General features: G+C 42.3%; 1 protein-coding gene across 7 annotated transcripts in view; it reads left to right on the top strand.

Moving 5' to 3' along the window:
* slc4a4a (solute carrier family 4 member 4a) overlaps window positions 1–17,055 on the top strand; it is a 61,737-nt gene extending 44,682 nt beyond the window's left edge. For 4 of the 7 annotated variants that reach the window (XM_048242448.1, XM_048242447.1, XM_048242444.1 and 1 more), the window contains 11 exons: window positions 3,710–3,780; window positions 4,940–5,125; window positions 5,437–5,550; window positions 6,377–6,538; window positions 8,212–8,390; window positions 8,994–9,066; window positions 9,297–9,365; window positions 10,249–10,422; window positions 11,196–11,360; window positions 14,162–14,241; window positions 15,056–17,055. In XM_048242448.1, coding sequence (XP_048098405.1) covers window positions 3,710–3,780; window positions 4,940–5,125; window positions 5,437–5,550; window positions 6,377–6,538; window positions 8,212–8,390; window positions 8,994–9,066; window positions 9,297–9,365; window positions 10,249–10,422; window positions 11,196–11,360; window positions 14,162–14,241; window positions 15,056–15,158 — 1,376 coding nt within the window. In that variant the 3' untranslated portion in view covers window positions 15,159–17,055. Of the gene's footprint in view, window positions 1–3,709; window positions 3,781–4,939; window positions 5,126–5,436; window positions 5,551–6,376; window positions 6,539–8,211; window positions 8,391–8,993; window positions 9,067–9,296; window positions 9,366–10,248; window positions 10,423–11,195; window positions 11,361–12,133; window positions 12,222–14,161; window positions 14,242–15,055 lie in introns of all 7 variants that reach the window. The other 3 variants (XM_048242446.1, XM_048242450.1, XM_048242451.1) reach the window with 1 other exon arrangement.
* Window positions 17,056–19,801: the final 2,746 nt, after the last annotated feature.

The following is a 19,801-nucleotide window of genomic DNA, read 5'->3' as shown; positions in this document are numbered from 1 at the left end:
TTTTGTTTTGTAAATAATATCTGCAGATATTATTAAACCTGTCAGGTTTGTTTTAGATGTCACATTCTGGCTGACATGTGGAAGGCTTTGTGACATTCAGTTTTACAGCTGGTCAATAATTCATCTGGTCCACATTAAATGTTAATACTTCATGGAGGCTCTGACCCTAGAATACAGGGGCCTATGTTAAGAATACTTTCTCATCCCCATTTGCACCCTTCCTCTGTAAACAGGTTTTCTGGACATGGGCAAAAACTTTTCACTGCAGAGTAGAAGAGTTAATGTTGGAGCTTTTTGTTGTTTTTGATAGAAACCCTCTTATTCCCACTCATCAAGTTTCCATCATTAAGAGTATGTTATGGATGGTATGGTATGATATGGAAGGTACTATGGTATGGTATGGTATGGTTATATTATGGTATTGTATGGTGTGTTATGGTATGGTTATACTATGGTATGGTTATACTATGGTATTGTATGGTTTATGATCAGGTATAGTATAGTATGGTATGGTATGGTTACTATGGTATATTATGGTATGGTGCGGTCCTTATGGTATGGTTAGAGTGTGGTATGGTTTTTGTATGATATTGTATGGTATGGTATTGTTACTATGGTATGGTGCGGTCATTATGGTATGGTTAGAGTATGGCATGGTATTGCTTTGTTAGAGCAGAATCCCTCCTCTGTGGTTTCCCCTTTGTCCTCTTTGGCCTCTGCACCATGAAACAGGAGGACAGACTCCAGGCAAAGAGCCGAGTGACAATCTCTTTCCTCGGACAAGTTCTGTCCTTGTGTGTGTGTGTGTGTGTGTGTGTGTGTGTGTGTGTGTGTGTGTGTGCAGCCGCAGCACATTTGGTTGCGGACATACCCGACCCTTTGTCAGCATGTGCTCACAACAAGCCAGGATCCATCAAATCTCAGATGACAAAAACACAGCCTAGAGTGGCCCCAGGTTTTGGTGCATTCATCACATCAGCTGCACAGGACTCACAAACAGTCCTTCTATTTAACCTGCTACTATAACATCAGGGCATTTTATGCTATGCCAATATGCCTCCTTGCTATATAATGTCCAGGGTTCTAAATTAACACCCGCCAACCCGCCAAATGCGGGTTAAAATTTATTTTGGCGTGGTTTTAATAAAAACTTACTAGCCAGTTTGGCCGGTGATGCGGTGATGCGGTTAGGCCTACTTCCTACATTTCCCATGACCACTGTGCCGTAATGCTACGTCGGCTGCACGCAGTTTGCAGTGAAACCAGCGCGAGAGACCATGGAAATAAACGGAGCGTCTACCAGAAAACACAAGGAATTAGAAGAACGAACGGAGCCAGAGCAGGGAGGATAGACTGAAAGAGGAGGGAGTTAGCCAGTAAAGTAAAGTAAAAAGTACCTAACACATGTACATAACACAAATGCATAATGCATTACGAAATATTAACACAATAAACGCATTGTGTTTACCTATTTCCTTTGTGGGGGTCTGATGTCATTTAACGGAGGCCGCAAAACCTGAAGCAGCAAGATCATTTATTTTATTGTCTATGGAGTTAGCTGAAGATGGAACGTGAGGAGCTTGTAGGTGAAAATTTTCAGTTTTAAAAAGGTAGCCGGATCAGTTATCACCACCACCACACGCATCACGCACTGTGCGTAGGGCACCAAGAGACAGAGGAGGGACCAACATTTAGCCAATAAATAGTAGCTGTACTGCAAACTGTTTTTCACTCTTGTTAGAGAAAGTATACAATGTCAACATGCACCAACAGCATGTTACATAAAGATGATACTTTTCGGGTCCTCTCTATAAAGATGCAACTTGAACATAGGCCCTATGCTACTCCATTTAATTGAGAACACGTCTGAGTGTGCAGGAGAGGGAGAGAAAATGAGTGGAAGGTTCTAGCTGGGTTGTCATTGTTGATGATAATTGATATCTCCTTTTTATTAAGTTAAGATTAAACTAAATGTGGCAGTGGTTGGGATAGACTTATGGGGGCGAGAATAGGAATGAAGCAGGGGATGATGATATCGACAGAGAAATACATAGATAGAGATCCCAAACATGAAATGAAGTGAAGTTACCAGCCACATTGGCTGGTGATCAAAAAAGTTAATTTAGAACCCTGATAATGTCACTGCAACTTAGTCCACTTACTACATCACGTTGCTTCCAGGGAAATCCTCAAAAGGTCCAGAGGGGAGTTGTACTATGAAACAGCAGATTTATTGTAGATCAGTATCATAGAGAACACCATGTAGGAACATTGTTAGTTAAAGGGACACCAGGCAACATTTTCGTGTTAATTAATCATCTTCGTAAGTCGGTATATGGTTAAATGACTCATTACGGGGCGAATAAAGGCTCTCTCGCCCACCCCTACTGCCTGTAGGAAGAATATCCCACTTGCAAGTTCGGTGAATCCTATCCGCCGACCGAAGCAGGATCAGTTTACAGCACAGAGGCAGGCTAACGAAACGCTACAGATTGTTGCAAACGTGTGTATAATGGCAGAGCCAGCGAAGAAGCAGCGAAAACCCTTGACGGAAGATGCAAAGAAAAGGAAAAGAGCTTCAGACCGAGCGAGGGGGAGTTTAGTAGAGAAAAAGCATCAGACTTGCCTGGTGTCCCTTTAACATCATATTGCATTATATACATTATGTATTATACATGTTCTACATTATACAGTACATGACATTAGTGTAGTGCCCCTCTTATGGAGTCCATCCCTCTCAACACTCTTGTTGCCATGGCAGACTTAGCATCTCTAGAAAGAGGAGGCAGGATATGAGACTCAGATGGGATGTTTTTAATTATGTGTTCTTATCACCATGGGTATGTTTCCCTTGCAACTCTGCCTGACTGTGTTCACCTGCCCCCACCACACATGCACACACACACACACACACACACACACACACACGCAGCCTTGAGGGGTGCCCTCCTAGGGCTCTGTGTTAGTGCAGGGGGATAAGGTGACTTAGCAGGACCTGAGGAAGTGAGGAAGGCAGGCAGCAGAGATGATTGGTGTGGTGTGTGTGGGTGAGTGGGTGGGTGAGTGTGTGTGTGTGTGTGTGTGTGTGTGTGTGTGTGTGTATAGGGGACAAGGCATCCTATATTGTGTGTAGGATTATATCAACGCTGTGGGCTATAGGCAGAGAATGAGAGACCTTTCACCAGCACACACAAACCATCCTGGCATGACGGTCCCCATTGCCCCCCGACCATGTGAACCCCCCACGACTGCCCCTTAGCCACTGGTGAGTGTGGCGCAGATGGAGACTGTTGGGGGCAAATTAGTCCCCGTACCCCATCCGCACCACACCCCACCCCACCCCGCCACCCACCACCATCATAATGCTCTTTAGGGATTACTGCCCGGTAGAGGAAGTCATCAGGTCGATAGGCTTGAAGAGCTCTGGGCTATCTCTCGTGCCAAGAGACATGCAACACACACACACACACACAAGCACACAGACAGTCAGACACTCCAGGATATACACTCACAGGTATCGTCACAGCATGAGATGGGCTACCTTAATGGGATCATTTTCTCCAAAGCTGGATGGAAATAAGCTGGGGGGGTCAGGGACACTAGTTTAAAGCTCTTCTAATTATGAGTCATGGTAAAAATAAAGCATGTGGTAAGACTGCATCATGATTTCAAATGAGTCGTGTGTGTGTGTGTTTGTGTGTTGTTTTAGATAACAGCTCAGGACTAGTGCCGGAAACAATGGATGGAAACGATCTGTTTTTCTACAACATCACCGACATGGTAGGTGTCCTAGCCCACAAAAATCAAGTGATAAAACAGATAAGAACTTTTTTTATGCCTGTGAAACCTTCAACTGTGAATTCATTTTGAAGACAGCCCTCTTGTTCAGCTAGGCGCGCCGTATCAGTTCGGTACTCAAACAGAACAACGTTGCTGCCCTTTTTGTCAGTGAAACATTAGTCTTCCGCGCACAGGTTGTTTTGTCTGAGGCCCATCCCTGTTCCCTTGCCCTCTGGGCACCACCACTAAAACCCCAGCGATGCCAGGGGTTTGTCCACAGAAAATAACGCACCGAGCCGACTGACTAGAAAAAGGTCACCGCAACAATGGGCTCATTCATCTTCAGCCTTGTCCCATCTTCAGTTCAGGTTCGCTGAAACGTAATGCCCAAACACAATCCCATGCCAGCGTCTTGGCCATTTTTCCTGAAAAGAAGTGCGGGTGCTGCCTGGAGTCCAGCGTGGTAGATGGGTCGGAGTTCACTGCTGTGGCTCAGAATGTGAACAAATGATCAATAAAGAGGGCATCTGCAGCATTAAGTGTCTGAAATGGACTGATTAAAGGTATAGTTCCTTAAATCAGCACTAAAGAAGATTTGCTCTCAGGGGCCCCCTACAGTTGAGAAGCGCAATGATAAATGAACTCGTTACTGTAATATAATAAGTGTGTCTTTATAACAAACTATAATTATAACTCGATACAATATAGAGGGAATGCACAGACATCAGTCTGTAAAAAGAGAGCTCTGAATTCTTGTAAGTAGCCAATCTAGTTGTACTCTACAGTCTATAGCATAGCAGCTCTTTTCTAATTCGATTTCCTTGTGGGGCGGGAGAGGCAGCAACTTATATTACAAATGATATGAAGTGCGGCAGAAGTGCAGTTGGCCCTATTAAGAGTTTATGTGCCATCAAAATGATTTTGGAAATGTTATTTTAAGGTAAAAAACCTTTTTAGGGCTGCTTTAAGCCCCTTAAATGTTCACATCATCTAATTGGATCTGATGCTCAGACAGGCTGTCTGCTGTTTTTGATATTGTATTTACTCCACAATTATGGAGTGTGGACTGCAGGATGTGTGTCACTGAACGTGTGTGTGTGTGTGTGTGCGTGCGTGCGTGTGTTTTGTGCGTGCATGAATGCGTCCCTCTCTCCCCTAGCCCATGAACGCCACATGGTCATCCCTGACGCGCTCCCAGTGTCTAGAGTACAAGGGTGAGCTGGTGGGCAAGGCGTGCCAATTTGTGCCGGACATCACGCTCATGTCCTTCATCCTCTTCTTCGGCACCTACACCTGCTCCATGGGGCTCAAGAAATTCAAGTTCAGCCCCTTCTTCCCCACCACGGTGACTCACGGCCTTGAGCTTCGCTGGTTCATCAGTTAAATAGTTTTAAGAGTCAAACTTCATTGTCTTGTAGGGGTTAGTGTGCTATGAGTCCCGATGGCTTTTTGGATAAATAGTTCAAGAGTCAAGCTTCGTTACCATGTATAGTGGTTTACATTAAGTTAATTAATTAAGTACATTAATTAAAGATCAACTACACACACAGAATGTATATGTCTACTTTACCCATCCATCTAATCACAACATGCTATTTAGAGTTCAATGTTGTAAGTACCATACACATTTGCCAATGACCTAAATGCCCCTGTCAGGTGAGGAAGCTGATTAGTGACTTTGCCATCATCCTGGCCATCCTGATCTTCTGTGGTGTGGATGCACTGGTGGGAGTAGGCACGCCCAAGCTCATTGTGCCTACTGAATTCAAGGTAAGCCTCCATCCTCCAGCAGCCCCCCCCACACACACACACACACACACCCCAACCCTGCATTTACATAGTTGATTCCTCTTCCATTTTGGTTTGAAAGTCTACTTGATTCACTACTCTCAATGTTTCATGAACTCATCAATAATAGAGAACTGTGGCTGCAATTTTCTGAGGCCACTCTCCAGTAGCCTGTGTATTTCACAAGCCATAGTTTTGGTAGTTGGACATTGGCAGTGAGCATTGGTCAAATTGGACACTGACATATTATTGCTACGGTATGTGCTGATTATTTATCAGAGTTCTAACTCCGTCTCACATTTTGATTGGTCAATCTATTCATGTTTTTGCATGATGTGATTTAGGAGACACTTTTACAATAGTTAAACATACCAGAACTTTCAGAACTGTAGATATTGCTTATCTCTATAGGATGTGTATGCAACAGTACCGTCTCTCGATTAGTTAGGATGTGTCTTTCTGTGTGTCCATTAATGGGAGTGTGTGTGTGTGTGTGTGTGTGTAAGTATGTGTGTGTGCGTGTGTGTGTGTATCTGTTTGTGTGTGTGTGTGTGTGCACATGCGCGCGTGTGTGTGTGTGTCTGTGTGTTTGTGTGGGTGTTTGTGTGTGTGTGTGTGTGTGTGTGTGCACATGCGCGCGTGTGTATGTATGTGTGTTTGTGTGTGTGTGTGTGTGTGTGTGTGTGGGTGTGTTTGTGTGTGTGTGTGTGTGTGTTTGTGTGTGTGTGTGTTTGCACAAGCTCTTCCTCTTCCCACTGTTTAATCCCTCCCCCCCTTCTTTTTCACTCTGCCAATCCTCCCCCTGCAGCCCACGAGTCCCAACCGTGGCTGGTTCGTGCCTCCATTCGGGGGCAACCCCTGGTGGGTGTACCTGGCGTCGGCTCTACCTGCCCTTCTCGTTACCATCCTCCTCTTCATGGACCAGCAGATCACCGCCGTCATCGTCAACCGCAAGGAGCATAAGCTGAAGGTGGGCATCGCAACGCATCGCACTGCATCGCACCGCACCGCAAGGCAGGCAGAGAGGGGATAAATGGGGTAGGAAGAGATGGTGCTGTGTGTGTGTAGGATGGTGCTGCCAGCGTGGGGCTGGCACAGCGCTTGGCACTGATGCCCCGGATGCTTTAGCGATGCTCTGTTAGAAGCACTCAGGGGGCACAGGAAAGACACGACGGCCTGCGGGGAGAGGGCTGCACTCTCCTCACCAGGCAAAATGGATATTTATAGACAGTCTGTGTCCCAGAGAAGAGAGCGAGAGAGGGAGATAGAGAGGGGCGGGGGGAGAGAGGGAGAGACAGAGAGAGAGAGGGAGGGAGGGGGAAAAAAGGGGCTATTTACCTCACAGCCAGCAGGAAGTGACTAAAGCTGCCGGCTTAAAAACAGAAATAGCTTTTCATTGTATCACACTGTGTTTTATTACATCACATGGGTGAAAGTCATGGACTGCTGGCTGTGATGAAACAGCGTGTTGAACAGTAGGATGACTGAGTCACATTTTATGGTTTCAGCACTTTTTTTTTTTTTTTGATGTCATGAGAAATAGAGCATATCAATTCGCACGTCCATTTTAAGATGTCAGTAACACACTAACACCAGCAGCAGCAGTGGAGCAGAGAACTGGCGAGAGGAAGTGCACACGGTCAGGAAGAAGTTTAAGATGTCACAGCCACCGCAAATATGTGCTCACTCTCCCCCTCCTCTTGGCCATTCAGTTTTTCCAATGCCATGGTCATGAGGAATACGTCCCAATAAATCTGCCTTTAGGGCGCCTTCAGGAGACTCATCCGCCCATGTGCTTCAGCTATTTCTCTTGATGTGGTCCTAGTATCAATGGGCCGTGTAGGGAAAACACAATGAGCTCGCACAGACAGGCGAGACAGAACTGACCCTGTCACTGTCCCTCAGGGATGAAAGGCTAAGAATAATCTTGGACAATGCCAGTGTCTGTAGACCTAAATAACATCCAGTCGGTCAATCAGCACACAGAAAACACATAGAAATCTTGTTTTAGATTAGATTTATTTGAGTTATGAGATATGTGTCAAGACAGATTACCTATATTGGTAATACTGCTTACTACAATAATTTATCCACCAGATACCTTCAGTATGAATTAATTATTATTATTAATAGAGAAAGGGTTATAAGACAGTCATATGGCATAACGTCTTATAAATTAAGTACATGCATAACAACATTACATCCGAGAGAAATCTTGTTTTAGATTTTTATTTGAGTTAAAAATAAAGACAGATAACCTACATTTACTTATTTACTTACTACAATCATATATCCACCAGATACTTTCAGTATGAATTAATTATTATTATTAATAGAGAATGGCATAATGTCTTATAAATGAAGTACATGCATAACAACATGACTTCCAAGATGGAAAGTATAGTATACTTTAGATAATAAGCTATAACACACAAGCATTGTAATGTATATTAGGTGTTCATGAATGTAAATCGTGAATGTAAAATAAACCTATATGAGTGCACTTTTAATGCATGCTGGCTTCTTCAAGCCTTTCACATGCAGTTAAACATCTGAGCATATTATGTAATTTAATACAAATCTGTTATGAATGTCTGTAAAAGTGATGTTCCACTCAAACATAGACCTCTTTCCTCTGTACAGAAAGGAGCGGGCTATCACCTGGACCTGTTCTGGGTGGCCGTACTCATGATAGTGTGCTCCTTCATGGGTCTGCCCTGGTACGTGGCTGCCACTGTTATCTCCATCGCCCACATCGACAGCTTGAAGATGGAGACGGAGACCTCGGCCCCTGGAGAGCAGCCCAAGTTCCTGGGAGTCAGGTAATGGAGTGGTAGCGTGGTAGCTCGGTTCACAGGCCCACTCATCGTACAGCGAAAAAGCTGACTGAGCAGGCTACTGATGTAGGGCCCAACAACAAAAAAAAAACCTCTCATACAGCTCACATACGCTAGTCTCTTCCAGCATAGCATTGGCACAAATGCCCCATTCGAAGGAGGGCTTCATGCTGTATATTTTTTCTTCCATATCAAAACATGGGTATGTGCCCCAGTATTTTGCCGGTGGTTGGCCGTGCCGTGTATAGATAGCTCTTAAGTGGTGATGTTATTGGCTGGGTGGCACACTGGGAGGTTTGTGCTCCAAACACGGCTTGTTTGGTTAGCAGCAGGTGGCCCCGTATTGATGCAGCTGTAAGCTGGATCAACACAAATATTCGGAGTGCTGGCAGTTTTCTCAAAACTCCTTTCGGCCCTCACACATAGTGATGGGGCCACATGGCTGAGATGTTAGAGGAGAAACGCAAATCCACTAATCACGTGTAGGCCTACTGCATTGAAGCTCCTGGCTGGTTTACTGGAAAGTGCTCACTATGCATATGTGTGTGAAACTGCGAAGTCTCCAAAGTGTTTGTTTTTGTGTAATAGGGAGCAGCGTGTCACCGGCGTGTGTGTCTTCATCCTCACTGGCCTCTCCGTTTTGATGTCCCCTATCCTCAAGGTAATGACCGCTTCAGTCTGCTCTCATGCTAGTTTGTCTTTCAGATATAAACTGAAACAGTAACTTGCGAATCTGTTACATTCAGGCAAATGTTGCTCCTCTCATGTCACATCAGAGATTTTTTTTATATTTATAAATAGTTATAATAGGTATCTACTTTTTTAATTTGAAGGAGACTTGTTTGGGAGTTGTTGTTCATGGCTGCTTTGTTCTTTGTCGGTGGCCTGCAGTTCATCCCCATGCCTGTGCTGTACGGAGTCTTCCTCTACATGGGTGTGGCTTCTCTCAACGGAGTACAGGTGGGTCTTTTGTTTCCGACGAACCGTCACCCCACACACGTGCGCACGCGCACACACACACACACACACACACACACACACACACACACACACACACACACACACACACACACACACACACACACACAGGCATCACCCTGCTCTCTGGTTACGGCAAGAGAACAAGGACTCGGCGTTCTGTCCCCAAACACTCCCTCTTCCCTACAAATCTGCTTGCCTGTGGGAAAAAGCAGTGAGGATAGTGATGGAAAAAAAGAGAAAGGAAAATACCTTTCTCAGTGAAGACACTCGACACCAACTGATTCTCCACCTGGTCAAATCCTCTTGTTGTTGTCTTACAGCTTTGATCTGATTCCAGATCAGCTCAAAGAAGCTTTGACGGCCCATAAAGCTTTTCCACCTGGGGTGTGGCCAGGCTGTGGTCATCCGTCTTTAGCAAACTGTTTGTGACCAGGAACAGTGAAAATATGATATCTGAAACTTGTCCTTTGATAAGTTCCTTTGACAACAGAAATGCAAATCAGTACTTTATCAACCACAAGTTTCAGGAAAAGGAGAAAAGAAAGTAAACAGGCTATGAAGATGTCTCAAATGCCACATTTGAATATACAGTCCATCCTCGGAAACGTTCAACTGCTGTGTTTGGAGAAGCCATTCTCTATAAAATATCACAACCCTTGGCCCCGGCCGGGTTCGATTCCCGCCCCGTGGTCCTTTCCGGATACCTCCCCGACTCTCTCCCACTCGCTTCCTGTCGTTTTCCACTGTCCTATCGCATTAAAGGCATAAAAGCCCAAGAAAATATACTTTTAAAAATAAATAAATAAATAATATGACAACCTATGTTTCTGAAGTCCTGTCTTCTGTCCGTGTTGTTGTTTAGTTCATGGACCGTCTGAAGCTGCTCCTCATGCCAGCCAAACACCAGCCGGACCTTGTCTACCTGCGTCACGTGCCGCTGCGCAAGGTCCACCTCTTTACCTTCCTCCAGGTGCTCTGCCTGGCTGCCCTCTGGATCCTTAAGTCCACTGTGGCAGCCATCATCTTCCCCGTCATGGTAAGTTGTTACATGGCAGTCAGCTAAGGTTGCATGTAGTGGCTTTTTTTGTGATTTTGATATTGTTTGTTTGCGTGTACATTTGTAAGCCTGTTGAGTTATTCATCTAAACCCCCACACAGTATCCAGATGCCAGATACGTACTTTTAACATACAATAATAAGTCTGCTGGGCTTTCCGCATGATCTTGTACTTATCATCCACATCTTGAAATATATTCATACTGTACGTACTGCCAGGAAAGAATGCTGTGTAGATCAATTAATTTTACTGGTCAGCAGTACTCTAGACCAGTGGTTCTCAACCTTTTTTCAGTGATGTACCCCCTGTGAAATATTTTTTCAGCCAAGTACCCCCTAACCAGCGCAAAGCATTTTTAGTTGAGAAATAAAAGACTTAAAACAGAGCAATAAAACATATTCTTCAAGATACAGCCGGAATTTTGCCGGCTCTGGTTTGGCCTTCTTTGCCACTTGTCCCCCCGTGTTTTCACAAGAATTACAGCTACGCTTCAACCACGACTCCATTTTATGAACTTATATTTTACTGAAATATTTATTAAATAATTGTTTTTAAAGTATTTTTTTACATTGCATGGATTCTACTTTTAAATATATGTATATTTTAAAATCTCACGTACCCCCTGGAGTGCCTTCACGTACCCCCAGGGGTACGCGTACCCCCATATGAGAACCACTGCTCTAGACTGTAGCCATGGCTAAACAGATCATGCTGAGATTATGTGTAAGGGTGCCTGTCATGTCTACCTCCAGATTCTGGCCCTAGTCGCTGTGAGGAAAGCCATGGACTATCTTTTCTTACAACATGAACTCAGCTTCCTGGACGACGTCATACCTGAGAAAGACAAGAAGAAGAAGGAGGACGAGAAGAGAAAGAAGAAGAAAAAGAGGGGAAGCATAGACAGTGATGTTGAGGATGTAAGTTCATCTAAAACAAATATTTCCTTCATTTTTCTTGTATGTTGAAGCCTATTGAACCATATTAGTTTGCTGAAATTTCCTGAACAGGATCAAGAGGTTATATTGTTGATGAAAGGATCACGTGAATTTACAGTATGTACAGATAGGCATATAGATGCTGTAGATTTTGTATTGATCCTGAATCAATGCTGAAGGATCCATGCTGTTGGAATGTAGGATTCTGTTTTGTCCCCTTAAAATTCCTCTACTCAGGATATAACATGGTTGTAATTAAGGTGCCATCATGACAGTGAAATGCTGCCTCTGGCTTTACCTGGCACTAGCAGTCACACACTCTGTGATTGTGTCATTCCAGGGCCTCTCTCTCTCTATCTTTTCATCTGGTTGTTTCTCATTATTTAGCAGCTCTCCTCAGCAGAGTTCAGGGAGAGGGAGAGAGAGCGCTGCGATCAGCATTACCCAGCATAACTGTCACACTGAATCAGGAGTCACATTAAGTCAGAAAAAATAACAGTCCTAAAAGTTTTCCCTGGTACTTAATACTTACCCATAGTTCCAAAACAGCAGACTGTATCAATGTAATAACCAATCAGTCTCACATTGGAGCTAGTGCCAATCATCATTTAATATACCTAATTACCTAATTTTTATATTGTTTGTATATATATATATATATAATTTATTACAAATATTATATACATATTATATTATCTTTTATTTTATCATCAAAGCGACCTTAGATCTTATGACCATGTTTTCCTCTTGTGCAGTCTGACTACCCCTTCAATGAGAATGTCCCCAGCATTAAAATCCCAATGGACATGATGGAGCAGGAACCCTTCTTAGGTGATAAAGACAGTGAGTAGACAGACCCGGCCGGCACCGCTCTCAGTGGGCTCGCGTGTCCCTCCTCTGCCATCTTCCTGGGTCTGGCGGTGCTGCCTCTGGGACATTTGGAAAGCAAACTGTCTGTCTGCTCGCTTCTGTTTTTCAGCTGGCTCTGTTCTCTCAGCATGGCACTAACTGACCTCTCTCTCTCTCTCTCTCTCTCTCTCTCTCCCTCACTCACTCAATCACTCTCTCTCTCCTTTTTAAGTTTGTGATGAGTGGATGACGGAGTGATGGAGCACTTTTGTTAATTTGTTTTTCCTCTTTATTTTTGGCATCTACTCTTATCTTGCTTGGCTGGTTTCTGCATCCCTTAACTCTAACATTTTTTTTCTCTCTCTCCATTTCCATGTCTGAGACGAATGTCTCAACATCATCTTAGCTTTTATGGGCTTCGTCTGTGTCTGTGGTCCAGACTGTAATGGATCACTGTTGATGCTTCTGTCTTTTGAAGTAACATGCATGTAATATGTTACAGTAAGCATTAAATGCTTGTTAGAAAATGAAAATAGAACTGTTAGATACCATACTTCTATCTAACAGAAAGTAAAATTGAAACATCTGCCTGCAGTTGTTAATAATTGATTACTTATCATTTATGCAAATGTAATCACAGCCAGTTCTCTCTTTGCTTTGTACATATTAGCACATCAACTGAGAATTAATAAGGTGCACTTAGGATAGTCAAATAACCACTATTCTCAAGTCAAGTCAAGTCAAGTCGGCTTTTATTGTCAATTTCTTTACATGCACTGGTCATACAAAGAATTGAAATTTCGTTTCTTACTTTCCCATGCAGACATAGACATGCTTTAAATACAGACATAGACATACTATAGACATAGCCATAGACAATAAACATTAAATTAAAGTGCAAGACTGAAATATAGAACATGTATGTATCAAAATAGAAATATAGGACATATATATAAAAAAAAATAGAGGTAGTTGTGTTGTATATTTATATAGTCTTAACAGTTACATGAAGTTTAAACTTGTGCTTGTGTGACCTGTATATTTACATTGATATGCAGTATGCAGTAATTTCAAGTATATCAGGCTTGATGTGAAGCAGCAACACGTTAGGCTGCGCAGTCACAGTGCAGTTCCACAGGGCGGTGTTGGGGGGGAGGGGGGTTAGGGTAGACAGGATCCTAGTTTCCTAGGTTCCTGGCTGGCTGGTGGGTGGGGGGCTGTCAGTGATGGGAGAGTGGGGTAGAGTGTTCAGCATCCTGATTGCTTGGTGGATGAAGCTACTTGCCAGTCTGGTGGTGCGGGAGCGGAGGCTCCTGTACCGCTTCCAGAGGGCAGGAGGCTGAACAGTTTGTGTGCAGGGTGGGTTGTATCCTTGACAATCATTAGTGCTTTGGCGGGTGAGGCGGTGGTGTAAATGTCCTGCAGGGAGGGGAGTGGTGCTCCAATGATCCTCTTAGCTGTGTTAACAGTGCGCTGGAGGGTCTTCCTGTTCTGATCTGTGCAGCTTCCGCCCCACACTGTGATGCTGCTGGAGACGATGCTCTCAATGGTCCCTCTGTAGAATGTAGTCATGACCGGAGGCGTGGCACTTGCCTTCTTCAATTTGCGCAAGAAGTAGAGGCGCTGCTGGGTGCAGAAGTAGAGGCGCTAATTTTTGCTAATAAATCTATTCTATTTTTGTAAATAATATTTCATTATTATTGTGCACTTAATCATATTATTTGACATTATTTGGTGCTATAAATTGATAGATCTTGTTAATTCTCTGTTGACGTGCCCAGGCAGTGGGATAAGCCACTGTCTTTTAATGTGCATTTAATGAGCATGTTGCTGAAGCTGATCTTCATTTGGGATGTGAGTGTTGTGAGTGTGGGGCTACAGGTGTGCTCATGTGTGGGGTAATCTGAGGTCCTGTGTCTGCTTCTGTTCCACAGGAGAAAAGTCCACTTCATTCCTTGATCGGCACACCTCCTGCTGAGAGGAAATACTACTACCAGGCCAACTCAATGTCAAGGTATTGCCAAAAATATGGCCGTTGTGTTCCCACTCCCAGCACATACAGCCACTTCCAGTTATAACAAACATTCCTACACAGCAAACTACAGCCTGCTATATACAATCCCTGCACAGATGGATGAGTGTCTCGTCAAACAGCACAGAGAGATAGAGAAATGATATTGGACAGAGGCCCAGCGGTAAGATCATTTAGGTGATGCAAGTGGAGGGGTAGTGAATGAATCAAAATGATTACATCAAAAGGTTCCCCAGATATGGAATGTTCCCTTTGAAGCTCTTTTTCATCTGGTAATTGTCCTACGTTGTGTTCATCAGACATCTGTAATCTTACCTTGAGGGATCAAAGGACAGAAAGAGACCAACGTGTACAGGAAGGCGTTGACTATTTCTGAGCCATCCCCAGAGTAGTGCTTGGACAGAAGGCCATAGTCTCTCACTCAAACTGCTTTGAACATTAATGTCCCTATTTCAGTCTGTTACAAGAAGTCTTCTGGAGAAAATCAGTGTTGAATTATTTTCAAAACCAACGAAAAGGTGGCTTATTAACAACTGTTATTTAAGGATCATACCTTCTGACATTACAAATACTTGGTTGCAGGTTGCTGCAGAATCGTATCATAAAACAGTTTCCATAATGTCATTTGGTAGAAAAATCTCCTTTTTCCTTACATACAAGATACTTATATTGAAATGACACATGCCTAGTTCCGTTGAATAAACTGTAAATGGATAGTACAGAGCTTTTAGACAGGGCTCTTTGCAGAAATGTGTCTTTTGTTTCTAACGTCTTATTTTGTTTCTCTGCTCCGCAGTCCTGAAAGACTTCCATTAAATGTGCCTCAAATTAGAATAGACATGGACCCTGATGACAACGGATACTTCTGGAAAAGCAGGGGCTCTGAGACGTCCCTTTAGCCCCTGCCCCCCTGCCCCCCTACCCCCATGCCATCATGGAGACACCCCTGTGTGTGACACTATGGATGACGACGGACTCTTTGAGAAAATCAGGGGCTCGGAGATGTCCCTTTAGCCCCACAACATCTACTCCTGCCGTTGTGTAGATACACCCATGCCGATCACCAGTGGACCAAACCTCGCTGACTACCTTTCAGTGAAAACAACAAATGAACTTGGAATGATACACTGATGGAATAATGATGTGTGTGTGTGTGCGTGTGTGTGTGTGTGTGTGTGTATGTGTGTGTGAGAGAGAGAAAACTTGTCTTTACATCTCAGATGTATGTAACTCCTAACTACTATGCAAATCCAGCTTGCTCATTTCTGCTGTTTTCTAGAGATGACCTTTCTGAGTCCCTATGATGCTCACAACACGGTCCAATTCTTCACCTTTTTATAATGTTTTTCATCATGACTTGTCAATCCAATATCTTCTTTTCAATTCCTCTCCCCTCATTTTTATATGAGGAACTACTGTAATTATGTCTTTTCCTATTGGAGGAAAAATAATATCTATACATATATAAATATACATATTGTAGCTCTACCTCTTATTTTAGGTGGCAGGCATTCTGTAAAGAAAATAATTAATTATAAATGTTTTCTTTTGATATTTACAAAAGCATGGGATGGTAATAATGTTAATATTCTATATGTATACTGTAGAGCACCTCTGGAACAGTGGAGGAGGTTTGACTGAGTAATGAACAAATTCCTGTGACAGAAATGGTAATGTGCTTTTAACAGATCAATTAATATTTTAAATGAAATGTATGGCATTGCTGCTGGTTTCATATCTCTTACCAATGCCTCACAAGTGGAATATATTGTAACAGGTGATTTGTCCCTTAACAAGGAAAGGTCCTGATGTTTCTATTTAAAGGATTTGGCTGTGGAGATTTGTCATTTAAATATGATACATTTTGCACAAAAGTGACATTTATTCCCATTTGTGTCTCTTGATTATTGCAAACATGCTGTAGGCCATATGCACACTTGACTTCTGTAGACGATAAAGTGAACAATGTCATGTTTACTCACAATACTAGAACTGCTTGTACTGCACAAACAATGATGTACCTAAGTGGCTTAAATGAACACAAACTGCAAGAACACCGAGTTGTTCCGTGGCATAACTCAAACGTCTCACAACATTGTGCATTAATAGAATGGGACAGCGACCCGTAGGAAAAAAAATAATAATGGTGTAGATTTTCAGGTTCTTGTTTTTTCAGGCTGTTAAGCACTTGCAAAAGACTCATGTTATCGTTTGAAAGAATATCCCTTTTTTTACAAAACGAAAACAAAATGAAAACATGTTTTTTAGTTTGACATCAGCCACAAGAGCAAGTTTTAAGTGAAGAACAAGGCACTGAGGAGAGGTGTGCATGTGTTAAGCCAGATGGCCTGAAGTTTTTGAGCCTTGAGTTTTATTTTGTCCTGTGCGTCCATCTTGGTCATTCAAATGTCTTTTTTCCCATGACTTCAATATTTTCTTGATCTTTTTTTCTGACGTTCAAAAATCAGTAGTTCTGTACAAATGTTGTTATAATAGCTGATGTATTTTTTTTTCAAAATCAACTTTTAACCTTGTAAGTATATGAATGAATTTTTAACTTATATTTGGGGTATATACTTGGGGATAGCTGATTTAATCAAGATATCTACAGCATTAATGCATGGAAGATAAATTCTAGCATATTTAACCATGACAGTATTAATTCTAGTGTGTTTAAAACATTTTAATCACATCTTGTGACTTTATAGAACAAACACACAGTGGTGATTATTCTAGAATTTATATTTTTCAAATGAAATGAATATTAAAAAATAAACAGAATTTATTCAATGTCTACTTCATTAGTCTCTCCAAATCATTGAGTGTGTTTGAATGTGTGTGCACTGACTCTCCCTCTCTTTCTCTCTCTCTCTCTGTGTTTGTTTGTGTGTGTGTGTGTGAGAGAGAGATAAAGATAAAGTACTATATCTGTGTGAAGGAGAGATCGAGTGTGTGTTTGTGGGGATGAGTGTGTGTGTGTGTGTGTGTGTGTTTGTGGGGATGAGTGTGTGGGTAGGTGGGTTGTGTTTATGCATACTGTGACACAGATGTCCATGGTATGCATAACACTGACCTAACAAATGGGTCTGGGAGTGACATGCTGTAGAACTCTGAATATGGAGCAGCAGATTTTCCAATGGCAGTACTTACTGTATTGATTTAACACATATCACATGTGATTTCTTTATTTGAATGCGTGTACTTGTATACACATAAGCATACCGTGCAAAGAGGAAGGGGCACACAGCTAGAAAGATTGTCTTTCATACTAACATAGTATGCTTTATGCATGCATGCATGTACTATACTGTTTTTACATTTAATAATGAAATGTGTAATTAAGTCATTACAGTGAGTATATTATTTGACTCATGCAACAACCATTCTCTGCATGCATGCAACTGACAGGATTTGATTGTTTTAATTTAGTCATTTGAAGTGCTAACTATAAATCAGGGTGTTGGCATTCACGATAGAGTCCGGCACTGTTTCATTTTCGACGCTGAACATTTTTTTTTTTTTAGGGTGATTTTCCAAAGGTCCACAACCATCCACGTTTTGTCTATTGTCTTAGTCTGTTGACAGGTGCTAACATAAAACATTTGAATATAATGTAACTGATGTGATACAGAGCTACAGTATGTGTTTAAGACTGTTGTGACATTAACATGAAAAAAGCTGGAAAGGGAAGAGGGTTTCCATATCAAAGCCAAACTAGAAAAGCATTTCCTGAAGGAAAAGCAAAAAAGCAAAAAATATGATGTAAAATATCATACAGAGTAAAAACAAATATTTCAGATATAGTTGCAATAGTGTTGCTAGGGTACATATGTTGGTTGTTATGCCAAATTAAGTGGTTGCTATGCTGGTTGCTTAGGTAATCCTGTTGGTTGCTATGGTGGTTGCTAGGTTGAAGTTGTGGTGGTTGTTAGGCTGTTGCTAGGGTACTTGAGGTGGTTCCTAGGCTGTTGCTAGGGTAGTAATGGTGGTTGCTATGCTGTTGCTAGGTTAAACACATTGGTTGTTATATTGGTTGCTAGGTTGTAACTGTGGAAGTGGTTGCTAGGCTGTTGCTAGGCTATTTGACGTGGTTGCTAGGCTGTTGCTATGGTACTTGAGGTGGTTGCTAGGCTGTTGCTAGGTTAGTTGTGGTGGTTGCTATGCTGGTTGCTAGGTTAAACTCCTTGGTTGCTATGTTGTTTGCTAGGTTGTAACTGTGGAAGTGGTTGCTATGCTGTTGCTAGGGTGTTTGACATGGTTACTATATAATATAATAATAATAATAATAAGTTTTATTTGTATAGCACCTTTCATACACAGAATGCAGCTCAAAGTGCTTTACATTTGAAGCATGTAACACAATAATAGTCAGTCAGTCATTATCAATCACTTTTCTTCATTGCTGGGGCCGTTTATGATTCACTCAGCAACATATCAAAAATATAGAAAATAAAATGTCATAAGACTGGCAGCCTTAACCCTTTACCCCCCACAAGCACGCCATATGGCAACTGTGGCAAGGAAAAACTCCCATATTCCAGGAAGAAACCTTGAGCAGAACCTGACTTAATAGGGGGAGCCCATCTGCTTCTGGCTGGCTGCGCCCTCCAATAGCAGCAGATGTAGAATAATCTGAAAAAGTAGTCTACATGATAAGATGAGTTAACTAAAAGCTTTCCTGTACAGGTATGTTTTCAGATCTTTTTTAAAAATATTTACTGAACTCGCCTGCTTGATGTACAGAGGCAGGGTGTTCCATAGTTTGGGGCATAATGGATAAAAGCAGCTTCTCCACTTTGTTTGTGGAGCACTTTGGGGTACGATTAAAAGATTAGAATTGGATGATCTAAGTTTCCTTTGTGGTTGATAAGATATTAAAAGCTCAGAGATATATGAAGGTGCTATGCCATTCAGAGCTTTGTAAGTAATTAACATAACCTTAAAATCAATTCTATAGGAAATAGGGAGCCAGTGCAGTTCAGCCAACACAGGGGTGATGTGTTCTCTTCTTAGTCTTAGTTAAAAGTCTAGCCGCAGAGTTCTGTGTGAGTGCCAATTTCTTTAGATGTTTTTGGGAAGACCAGTGAAAAGTGCATTGCAGTAGTCTAACCTGCTAGTGATAAAGGCGTGAATTAGTTTTTCTGCATCTTGTTGAGTTAAAAAGGGCCGCACTTTGGCAATGTTTCTCAGGTGGAAATAGGCTGCCTGAGTAACTTTACTGATATGGGGCTTAAAACTTAACTCTGCATCTAAGATGACACCGAGGCTTGTTACTTTTGGTTTGACCTGGTGCGCCAAGTTCCTCAGATTACTAAGAACAATATCTCGCTTTAGTTTTGGTCCAACCAAAAGTACCTCTGTTTTGTCATCATTTAGTTTCAAAAAATGTTTGCTCATCCACTGATTAATGGAGGTTAGGCATGCAGTGAGGGAGCAAAGGCCATCTGGGTTAGTTGGCTCCACAGAAATATACAATTGGGTATCATCTGCGTAGCTGTGGAAGTTTACATTATGCTGACTTATGATGTTTCCCAACGGAAGC

This window comes from Alosa alosa, chromosome 5 (genome assembly GCF_017589495.1).
Source record: "Alosa alosa isolate M-15738 ecotype Scorff River chromosome 5, AALO_Geno_1.1, whole genome shotgun sequence".
NCBI classification, from domain to species: Eukaryota; Metazoa; Chordata; class Actinopteri; order Clupeiformes; family Clupeidae; genus Alosa; species Alosa alosa.
The sequence above is the reverse complement of the archived record's forward strand: the minus strand, read 5'-3'. Positions and strand labels throughout refer to the sequence as shown.